The following is a 10,986-nucleotide window of genomic DNA, read 5'->3' as shown; positions in this document are numbered from 1 at the left end:
TTTATTTATTTATTTATTTATTTATTTATTTATTTATTTATTTATTTATTTATTTATTTGCTGCTTCGTCCGTCTGTTGTTTTATTTCCTCCTTACTTTATTTATTTATTTATTTATTTAATCATTCATTTTTATTCATTTATTTATTTATTTTATTATTTTTTATTATTTATTTATTTATTTGTTTATTTATTTTTTATTTGTTTTATTTGTTTATATTTGTGTTTGTTTGTTTACTCTGAGGGGTCGCCGTTGTTGTGTCTGCGGGTGCTGCTGGTCTTGTAGTTTTATCTTCATTACTATTTGCTGCTGCTGCTTGTGTTGCTGCTGCTGCTGCTGCTGCTTGTGTTGCTGCTGCTGCTGCTGCTGCTGTATTTGCTGGCGTTTTTGTTGTTTTCCCTCTGTGTGCTGGTTGCGCGTGCTACTGTTTCTGCTGCTGCTGCTGCTGCTGCTATGTTTACGGCTGCTGCTGCTGCTCTTTTGTGTACAGCAGCTGCTGCTGCTGCGTTTGCTGCTGCTGCTGCTGCTGCAGAATTAGGGCCTCGGGTGTATGAGGGGCTGTGCCGAGGCTGTGGCGTCCCTTTGCTGCCGTTTTTAATTTGTGCTGCTGCTACGCAGCCGCTGCTGCCTCTTAGTGCTTCTGGACGCCGCAGTGAGCAGCACAATGCATGCATGCATGCATGCAGCAGCGGCAGCAGCAGAAGCAAGGCTGCAGCTGAACCTGCTGCTGATGCTGTTTTCCGGTGTATGCATACCTTAGCGTTCGCTTGCATCGAGGAAGTATGTAGGAAGTATGTACACCGCAAGCAAAGGCTTGCTGCTGCTGCTGCTGCTGCTGCTGTTGCATCTGCTTCTGTTGCTGCTGGTGTGCGTTGCAGTGCTACGGCGAAGCAGACAGCAGCTGCAGCAGCAGCAGCAGCAGCAATTTGGTGCTGCTGGGGGCCTTGCTGCTGATAGCCTGAGAGATTTTGCTGCTTCTTCTTCAGTGGTAGGACAAACCCTAAACCCTAAACCCTGAAATTAAATAAATTAAATTAAACTAAATTTAATAAATAAAGCAGGAGATAATATTTCTGTCTCTGTTCGTACTGCTGTTTGTTGTTGCTGTTATTTTATTGCTGTTGTTGTTTTGTTGCTAGCCGTTATTATTATTATTTTATTGTTACTATTATTATTATTTTATTATTATAATTATTTTATTGTAATTATTATTTTATTATCTATTACACTCATTATTTATTAATTTATTATTATTTATTACATTCATCATTTATTATTATTTATTATTATCGTTATCGTTGCTGTGTATTGTTATTACTATGATTATTATTATTTTTTTTTTATTATTTATTACTATCATTATTTATTTTTACTATTGTTATTTATTAGTATCCCGTTCATGAATAATAATAGTAATAATAATAATAGTTATTATTATTATTAATTTTTATTATTATTTTTATTATTATTTATTCGCTGTTTTGTTTTTTAGGTTGCCGTCTGCAAACTGTGCGGGCAGCAGCAGCGCAGCGTCATTGGGCCTCTAAGGAGGAGGAGGCGAAGCCGGCAGCAGCAGCAACAGCAGCAGCTGCTGCTGCTCATGGAGCCCCAGCGACAGCAGCTGCAGCAGCAGCAGCAGCATCTGCTGCTGCAGGAGGCGGAAGCATCTGCAAGGGGAGCCGCTTTTAATAGGCAAAAGATGCAGCAAAACCAACGAAGACAGACGTTGTGCAACGGTGGGCAGCAGCAGCAGCAGCAGGAACAACAGCAGCAACAGCAACAGCAGCAACAGCAACAACAGCAACAGCAGTGTCTGGACACGGCGAAGCAAGACCAACTTCCTTGCGAGCCGCAGCAGCCTCAGCAGCCTCAGCAGCAGCAGCCACAGCAGCAACGACCACAGCAGCCGCAGCCACAGCAGCAGCAGCCACAGCAGCAGCAGCAGCCACAGCAGCAGCAGCCACAGCAGCAACAGCCGCAGCAGCAACAGCAGCAACAGCAGCAGCAACAACAGCAAGATCTGCAGCAGGTAGGGGAGCAGCAGGGGCAGCAGCAGCCCCCAGAGCAGCCGGAGCATATCCATGAACAAGATAACCAGCAGGGGCGGGGGCCGCAGCAGCAGCAGCTGCTTCTGCAGCAGCAGCAACAACAGCAACTGAGCTCAAGTGTGTCAGCTGGCCCTTCGCGAGATTCGGGGTTTGCATTTGCTGCTGCATCTGCGCCTCCCTGCAGCAGCAACAGCAGCAGCAGCAGCAGTGGCAGCAGTAGCAGTTTGACTCCTCAGCCTTCTGCGTCTGTACATGAGGGCCCCAAAGAGGGCCCCCCTACCCTTTCAGGGGTTCAAACAAAGCCGGCTGCGTTTGCTGCTGCTGGCAGCAGCAGCAAAACGGAGGAGCAGAAGCAGTCCGCGAGTTTATATGCAGTTTTAGCAGACCTTGATTTCTGAAGCAGCAGCAGCTGCTGCTGCCTTCACTCTTACTTCTTTTCGTATACTCGTTTAATCTCAGATGCATACTGAAGGGCGCACACACTCCACCGGGGGACCCCCGTAGCTGTAGCTAACTGTAGCTAGCTGTAGCTAGCTAGGGCTAGCTGGGGCTAGCGTAGGGGTTGATGTTGATGCAGCAGCTGAGAGTGCAACGCATTGAATTAAGGCTTGTACGGTAGGTGGTACGGCTTTTAGGGCCTACTGCTGCTGAACACTGCTGCTGCTGCTGCTTCTGCTACTGCTACTGCTGCTGCTTTTGCTGCTGCTGCTGCTACTGCTGCTACTGCCACTACTGCTGCTGCTACTGCTGCTGCTGCTGCTTATGCTGCTGCTGGTGCTGGTGCTGCTGTCAGTGGTAGGCTGAGTAGATGCATGGCGAAGGAGAGATACTCAGCGCGCAGAGCCCTTATAATTAAAAGTCATGTTTATGAAGCTGCAAGGCCTCAGGGGTTTTGTTGTGTTGTCTTCGGTTAGATTCATTAAGGGTTTGTTGGATGTTTAAAGTCTAGAGTGCATGAGGTAGGGTTTAGGGTTTAGGGTTTAGGGTTTAGGGTTTAGGGCTTCTTTATATTCCTATATAGCAGCGATGACCTGAGGGGCCCCTCGGGCAGCCCGTGTACAATAATTACAAAAACAAGGGGAAAAACAAGCTTTTTAATGTTAAGATAAAAGATATATTTATTTATTTAAAGTTTGGTTTAAGCAAACAACATTAATACGCCGAGTAAATAGAAGAAGAGGCGGTGGCTGTTGGCTGTTGTCTGTCTTTGGCGGGGTTAGCTGATGTTGTCTTAACTGGAAGCAGCAGCAGAGCATATTTATTTTTCTTTAGTTTAAAGGCATTGAAAACATTTGTTTACTCTTCGTTTGTTCAATGTTTTGTAATTAAGAGAGAAGGAGTGCAGAAAGGCGGTCTGCTGCTGAAGAGAGCAGCACAAGGAGTAGAGCAGGAGTAGAGCAGCAGCTGGTGCTCGTCGATCCGTGCTTTAGCGGAGAAGAGGAATAAGGAAGTTTCTGACGCAGATTTTTAGAATTTAATTAGTTAATTTGATTAATTTTGTTTTAGAATTAAAGAGGTTTACTTTTCTGAGGTATTGAAGTACGAGACGGTAGCCGAAGGGGCATCATTATTGCTGCGTTGCCCCCCTAACTTTACAGCAGCTGCTGCAGGGCTGGTATAGTGTGCAAGCGCAAAATTCCCCGTTTTCTTCTGAAATTGACTTTCCCTGCTTTTATTTATAGGTTGTTATTATATTTGAATCTTTATTTTTAAGAGAATGATGCGAGTTACCGTCGCCTGAAGCGCTGTAGCCTTCCGTGGAAGCGGTGAAGGGAAGCGCAGCCGACAGTCTGCGGCCGAAGGGGGGGAAGGAAGGCACCGAATAAACGAATAACTAAGCGAAAATACACGCATAATTTCACTTAATAATCAATTTATCTTAATTTAAAAATGGCGATGCACGAATGCGAGGCATATTGGCAGGATTTCCTGCGTCGTCCGAAGGAGCAACGCCAGTTGCGTGAAGAGCAGAAAAATGTACAGAAGGAAACGGTGAGTGACTTTTCCCGGTAATTTTTGAGTTATCTCTGCTTATTACACAAAAATCAGTAAGCAAGCTTTAATTTATTTACATTTCATGGGTTATTTCTCCATGTTCCTTGCATTCTCTGCTGAGATCGTCTTCAGGCTTCCCGTATGGCGGCGCAGAAAGCTGCAAAAGTTGCGGAAATTGAAACCGCCTTAGGTGCCTGTACACCCGAACAGCAGGACCTCCTGCGACCGATATTTAAATATCCCGGCATTTTGGAACGTTTGCATGACTGTTTGGTTCAAGCGGAGAGAAACCCGAGTTTATTTAGTGAAAAAATTCAAACAGATGAAGCTCTAAATGCCCTCATTCGGGAGAAAGCAGAAGAATTCAAACAAAACCCCAAAGCGTGTACGCCAAAGGTTACTTTGCACTTGCAACAACAAATATCCTGAGCTAAGATTGCCTACACTTTTCTTGTTTTTTTCTAGCAGTTTGAATATTATTTAAACCCATTTGCATATTCTTCTTTTTCCATCAATTTAAACATGTTTATTGCCCTACTTAGCTTGAGAACTTTTCTGTTTCTCTTGCAAGTTGCATCCCTTTAGTTGCGTTTGAGGTGTTGTGCGCAGTCGCCCTGCAGGAGCAGCAGCTGCAACAGCTACACGAGGAAGCGACAAGGGGGTTGGATGCAGCAGAAATGGAGTATTTAAACCAAAGGACTTGGAAGGACCTTCCGCAAGCAGAACTCGCGGAGAGAATGTCTAAGGGAGAGATCTGCCCTAGAGATGAATGGATACCCGGTAAGGCATTGCTGCACTTCTGATGCTGCTGCTCCTACCTTTTGCTGATTCTGCTGTTGTTGCTGTTGTCCCTGGTCTGCCGTTGCTAATCGTGATGCACTTGCTGCAGCTGCTCTTGTTGCTGCTGCTGCACGTGCTGCTATTTGCATTATTTTCTGTTTCTATCGTCGGCAACAGCAAATTTCATAGGCAGAGAGAGCGGCTGCTGCCCTATCCATTTTTTTCTGCTTTCTGTTCTGCGTACACTGAGCTGTCTGCAAAAAGTTTCATGTGCACTTATTGCTGCGTTTCCTGCTGCTGTTGCTGCTGTTGCTATTGCTGCTGTTGCTATTGCTGCTGCTGTTGTTTCTATTGCTACTGCTGCCAGGCATATCAAAGGGGAAGCGCCCGCTAGAAGGAGGAGCGCTCGAGGAGCATCTTTCATTCGGAGATCGTCTGTCTCTTGAAGGGCGTCAGGCGTATGCTGCTGGAGACTACGAGACAGCGTTTATGAGATTTAAACAGGGTATTGAATTGCTTAATTGGGTGGAGGCGAGGGACAAAGAAAATCAACAAAAAAGAATTGATGAAGCATTTTCACTCTTTCTTAAAAATGCTGCACAGGCCGCCATACAACTCGGAAAATATCAAGAAGCCATACGTTAGATTGCTGTTGCTGCTGTTATTGTCGTTGCTGCTGTTGCTGCTGCTGTTACTGCTGTTGCTGCTGTTGTTGCCGTTGCTGCTGTTACTGCTGTTGCTGCTGCAATTGCTGTTGTTGCTGGTGTGCTCTACGCTGCTGCTGTTGCTGCTTCTGCAGCTATCATTTCTGATTTGTTCCCTAGTGGTGCTGTTGCTTCCGTTGCTGCTGCACCTGTTGCTGTTGCTACTGATGCAACGGCTTGCTGCTGCTGCAGCGTCTTGCTGCTGTTGCTGCAGCAACAGCAAACAACAGCAAGACGCTGCATCTGCTTATTCCTATGGCTGTGCTGCCTTTTTCTGTTTCTATCCCCCGAATGGAGTTGTTATGCTTGATTAGTTTGTTGAATGGATGAAGAAGAGCAAACGAAAGCGTGAAAAGAGTTAGTAGTTTGTTAATATCTGTTTCTTTTCTTGTTTTGTTTGTAGGGGCGTGCACAACTGTTATTCAGGAGATCGATGAGCATGACTCCAAAGCGCGGTATAGGCGAGGCAAGGCGTATTTGTTGTTGGGTATGACGAAGAGCGCTAAGGATGACTTTATGTTTATTTTAAAGAGCCCTTATTCTACGAATGAAGGAGTGCATGCAGCGCGGTTGGGGCTGCAAGAGCTGCGAAGTGTTGTAAATAAGAACGAAATCGAAGCTAAAAGAACTCTGCACAGAGGCATCAGCGGCTGTTTGTTCTCTCAAGGGAGAAATACATCAAAAGAAACAGACAACTTAAACATAGCAGCAGATAAAGAGTCAGAAAAATACGAAGAAGATAAGCCCCAACTGCAGTCTCACCTGCTGCATGCAGACGATGAACATGCAGAAGAATTCAGGCTGCCTCCGAGCAAAGCAACAGAACACACATTCAACGAAAAAATAAAACAAAGAAACCCTAAAAGATTTATTTATGAAGACGAAGATATCAGCGATCAGGCAACAACCCCAGAAGCAGAAACTGTACATACACCCCACCACTGCACACACCATCAATGCATGTTTATGCATATAAACATATTGCTTATAAACAATCAAGTAATTTAATTTAATTAAATACTCGCCACACGCTTCATAAAAAGAAAAGCACACGCCCAGTAATACAGCGGGGTGCACATACACCCGAAACAGTAATTAAGTAAATAATTCATCAGCTTCCTGCCGCTGCATGCAAATGCAAGAGTTGTGTTTTGCTGTTGTTTGCAACGCCAAAGAGAAAAGGAAAAGAAAATAAAGCGGAGGGGCCGCCCCTCAGTCTGGAGAAGACGCGAAATATCCTCATCGACTTCCTCGATGCTTACACTGTAAGGCAAAACAATCCCCCACATATATATATATATGTATCTGTTAGTATATACGCTTTATATATACATATATATATATATATATGTATATATATATATATATATATGTAGATGTATGAATATGATCAACGCTTGCAGGCCATTGGGCCCTACAGTGTAATCGTTGTCCAAGCAGATGATGGCCTCTACATATTTTCTGCGTTTATATATATATATATATATATGTATATATATATATATATATATACATATGTATGTACACATACATTTGTGCATGTGGTATATATATATATAATATATCGCACACAACCTACACGCTGTTGGGGTGTATTTGGGTGTATGTACGTACAGTCTGAGCCCGTGGCGTCAAAGTTGAGAGAACTGCGGAGTTTAGCGGACTTCGACTATAAACGAGTGATCATCCGCTGCAGAAAATATCTCCCAGAGGTGCAGAGACCGATCTTGCAGAAACACGGAGTAGGCACCAGCAGCAGCAGCAGCAGCAGCAGCAGCAGCAGTGATAGCCACCGCTGCAGCATGCGTCTGTTAGAGAAGAGCGTTTCTTTCTGGAGGTTCAGAGATGAAGCCATCGAAGAACTTACGCGAGACTGTCTGCAGGCTGTCTTCGGTGATGTTGCAGATATTGATGCATGACAGAAAAACAAGCTTATTAACATTGTTCTCTCCTGTTTAAACAACAAAAAGCATTATAATATATACACCCCAAAGGGTGGAAGGACGCACGAAATCTGTTTAAGGGGGATGCTGTAACTACACTTAAACAAAAACACTCTCCTAAATGTAAGTGGGTGCATGCAAATGAATGCAAGTGCATGCAGACGCCATACATTGTGGGGTATAAGGGCTCAGCAAACGACAGCAAGTCAAATTAGGGGGAATTTCGCCTTTTTTTCTCTTCGGCAGCAGCAGCAGCAGCAGCAGACACACAAACTGCCGCAGCACGAGTAGCAGCAGCAGCACAAAAGAAACAGCAGCGGCAGCAAATAAAGAGGGCAGTAGCTGTCTTTCAAATTAACATAATCTACAGGCAGCAGAAAGATAAAGCCAATATATTGTGTATATGTACATTATATATACATATAATATATATATATATATATATAAGCACCTAGAACACACAAGAAGTAGGGGAGGGAAATTGACCCTCTTCTGTACTTTTCCTTTCTTGAAAATGCCGCTAATTTTATTCGGCGTTTCACCATAACATTTTCGGGTGTACAGACACCTGGGAATTATTAAGGGCTCCTGGGCCCTGTTCATAAGTATTGTTTGTTTTAATAATTTTATACTTATTTTATGCATTTAAACCCATTGGAATAATATTCTTTTACAATTAACAAGCTGATAATATCGATGTTATATTCAATAAAGAAGATGAAGGCGCTGCTGCTGCATGCGACGCTTTGATTGCATGCGCCGCCGACCCGCAGCCAGCCCCAAATATTCTTTAATTTAAAATATAAGATTCAATTTCCTTTGCTTTCCGCTTCAAAAGAACATTAAATATTTCTTTTTAACGCCGGTTTCAACGAATCCCTTGAATGTGCACAGCCCCCAGCTGTACGTACACCTGAACACCCCCCCCTTGTCCCGAGTCATTAAGCCCCTGAGCGTCTTCACTTCTTTTCATTTTGTATGCGGCCTTTCATACAATTGCGCTTGCCTGCCGGCAGGTAGGTGGCTGTGGGCGGCTCTTTGGGGGCTCAAAGCACCCCAACAACCCCCCAGCCATCGTTAATAGAAAGACAAAGAGAGAAACGCAAAGGCTTTAATCAGAAGCTAAATATCTTGAGGGCCCCCAGGGGCCCCTCAACACGGCTCAATGAGCACATTTGCGTCCCCTGCGGGGACAGACTTCTTTCAAAATGGGGGGCCCCCCACCATAGGGGGCCCTCGGAATGTCGGGTCTTCTACCTTAGTGGGCCCCCCTCCACCTGGTGATGGGGGGCCCCTCAGCGGCCACGCCGGTGGTCGTAGCGCCTCTGTCAGTCAATCTAACTTGGGTTTCTTCCCCTACATTCACCAGCAGCCGCATCACCATCACCATCACCAGCAACAGCAGCAGCAGCAGCAGCAGCAGCAGCAGCAGCAAGAAGAGCAGCAGCAGCAGCGGAGATCTCTCTTTGCTTCTTCTTTTTACATGGGAGGGGGGGCCTCCAGGGGGGCCCCTCGCCGTGGTTCGGTGATGGGTCTGGACGTCAACAGCGACGGTTATTTGGGTGTATCTACAGCAGAAAATAAAAGGCAAGCGTTTTGCTGCGAGGGCCCTTCTTCTCAGTTTGCAGGTGCTGCAGTGCGGCTGCTGTGGAGTGGTATATCTTTAGAAGAGCAGAATGTACAAATAGATAGCCCGGGGAGGGCCCCCTTCCTGGGGGCCCCCTGGGGGTTCAGAATGGGGGCCCCTCTCTTTAAAGCTGTTTACGAAGAAAATCGAAATGCATTTACCCTCACAAGTCTAAATGAATCAATTCCCTTGCCTCCATTCCTCTCCCGCCTTCTGTGTCGCTGCGGCGCTGCAGAAGCACCCAGCAGCAGCAGCAGCAGCAGCAGCAGCAGTACCATCAGCAGCACAAGCAGCAGCAGCAGCAGCAGCGGGAGAGGGAGCGGGGTTTGCTGCTGTCGTTCGCTGCCTCCTTACGGTTTGATTCCGGAGTTGAATCGGCTTTGGGTGGCTGAGGGCTTCAATTTATATTTGTGGGAGTTGGGTGCTGCTGAGGAAGCCGTAGAAGTTTTATCTTTTTCAGAATATGTTGAGAGTGCAGTGTACGTACAGCTGGATAGGGCGTTGCTTCCTCCTGCATTAAGAAATTCTTTTTGCTGGAATAATGCTTCTCTTTCATCTTCTTCTGTTGCAGCACATCTTGATCTCTCAGGGTGTACAGACACCCCACCCTTCGCTGACATTGCCTCCTCACCTCTCCACTGCCTCGCAATTTCTACTTCTAATTCTGTTCGTTTATTTGCTGTCTCTGCGGCCTCTGGTGCTGCAGCAGCGCAGCAGCAGCTGGGGGCCCCCAGGGCCCCCCCCTCCCTCTCTGCTTGTGAATACGCTGAAATCGGTGCTGCAGAGAAACCCGCAGGTGCTGCAACGCTGTCTCTTGCTGCTGCACATAAAGGAAGTGGATTGGTTTTGTTTGCTTCCTTTGAATCGCAGCAGATTTATTATTTAGATGTCAAACCCTTACCAGAACGAGAGGGGGGCCCCCTCAGGGGGCCCCTCGGCCTTTCCTTTCTCCTCAGCAAGAAAGCCAGGAGAAGCGAGCCCGCAGACACCGCAGCAGCAGCAACAACAACAACAACAGCAGCAGCAGCAGAAGAGGAGGGAGAAGCCGCAGCACTGCGCGCAGTGCTGCCGCCAAGTGGAACTGAAAATAAGGGTTTAGGGTTTAGGGTTTGTGATGGGGCCGCGGGGTTTGTGGTTTGCGAAATTGTCCCCCTAAACCCTACAATAACAGACAGAATTAAAGGAGGGCTCAGGGCCCTCTGCGCCTCCCTCGGCCTCACCAGCAACAGCAACAGCAGCAGCAGCAGCAGCAGCAGCAGCAACAGCAGGTCTCGAGAAGGGTTGCTGCAGCTGGAGGCAGATGAAGCGCGAGGCATCATCTGGGCCTTAGGGGGAGATTCTTCTGTCTCTGCGTTTGTTATTTCTACTCCTAGCTTAAACAGACAATCAGCAGGCTCCGCAGCACAAATAAAGGAAATACAAACCTGTAAGGAGCTGCTGCTAATGCTGCTGCTGCTGCTGCTTCTATCTCTCAGCCGTTATTGTCTTTGTCTCTTCTCGCTTGTCCTTCTTTATCGCTATCTGCATTCGTTTATAGCCGGCTTTGTTTGTTTCTGTTTTTTGTTTTATTTCTTTCTGCGGTGTCTACATGAGGGGCGTTCGTTTGTTTATTTGTTTGTGTGTTTCTTCGGTCCTTTTAGTTGTTTTGTTTAGTTTGTTTGTTTGTCTGTCTTTGTTTGCTTATCTCTGCTGTTTATTTCTCTGTGGCTTTCCTCTTTCCCCCCTTCGTTTGTTTCTTCGCTTTGCTCTTCTCTGTGTGCGTTTATTTGTTCTATATATATATGCATGTATAGACACATATATTATATATATAATACATATATATGCATATATATATATATATATGCATTTTGTGTGTCTGTACAGTGCGTCTGACGCGGAAGGAATTG

General features: G+C 45.7%; 3 protein-coding genes across 3 annotated transcripts in view; all 3 read left to right on the top strand.

The window, feature by feature from the left end:
• The window catches only part of EAH_00043770 (hypothetical protein, conserved), a gene marked incomplete at both ends in the record, with an annotated part of 4,477 nt that extends 2,031 nt beyond the window's left edge, over nucleotides 1-2,446 (top strand). Inside the window, 3 exons of the mRNA XM_013394950.1 lie at nucleotides 533-652; nucleotides 879-988; nucleotides 1,493-2,446. Of these exons, the coding sequence (XP_013250404.1) occupies nucleotides 533-652; nucleotides 879-988; nucleotides 1,493-2,446 (1,184 nt within the window). The remainder of the gene's footprint in view (nucleotides 1-532; nucleotides 653-878; nucleotides 989-1,492) is intronic.
• A 1,492-nt stretch (nucleotides 2,447-3,938) lies between these two features.
• EAH_00043760 (hypothetical protein, conserved) lies at nucleotides 3,939-7,446 on the top strand (the record flags this gene model as incomplete). The annotated part of the gene is made up of 7 exons (XM_013394949.1): nucleotides 3,939-4,040; nucleotides 4,176-4,428; nucleotides 4,653-4,823; nucleotides 5,191-5,463; nucleotides 5,931-6,451; nucleotides 6,703-6,792; nucleotides 7,144-7,446. The coding sequence occupies 7 exons, from the start codon at nucleotides 3,939-3,941 to the stop codon at nucleotides 7,444-7,446; spliced, it is 1,713 nt and encodes a 570-aa protein (XP_013250403.1).
• Nucleotides 7,447-8,635: 1,189 nt separating this feature from the next.
• Nucleotides 8,636-9,872, top strand: EAH_00043750 (hypothetical protein, conserved; the record flags this gene model as incomplete). The annotated part of the gene is made up of 1 exon (XM_013394948.1): nucleotides 8,636-9,872. A coding segment is annotated over one exon (1,237 nt), but the record flags the coding sequence as incomplete, so codon positions are not given.
• Between the last annotated feature and the right edge of the window lie 1,114 nt (nucleotides 9,873-10,986).

This window comes from Eimeria acervulina, genomic scaffold (assembly GCF_000499425.1).
Source record: "Eimeria acervulina Houghton genomic scaffold, Eah_scaff591, whole genome shotgun sequence".
Lineage (NCBI taxonomy): Eukaryota > Apicomplexa > Conoidasida > Eucoccidiorida > Eimeriidae > Eimeria > Eimeria acervulina.
This window is presented reverse-complemented; position numbering and strand designations above follow the sequence as displayed.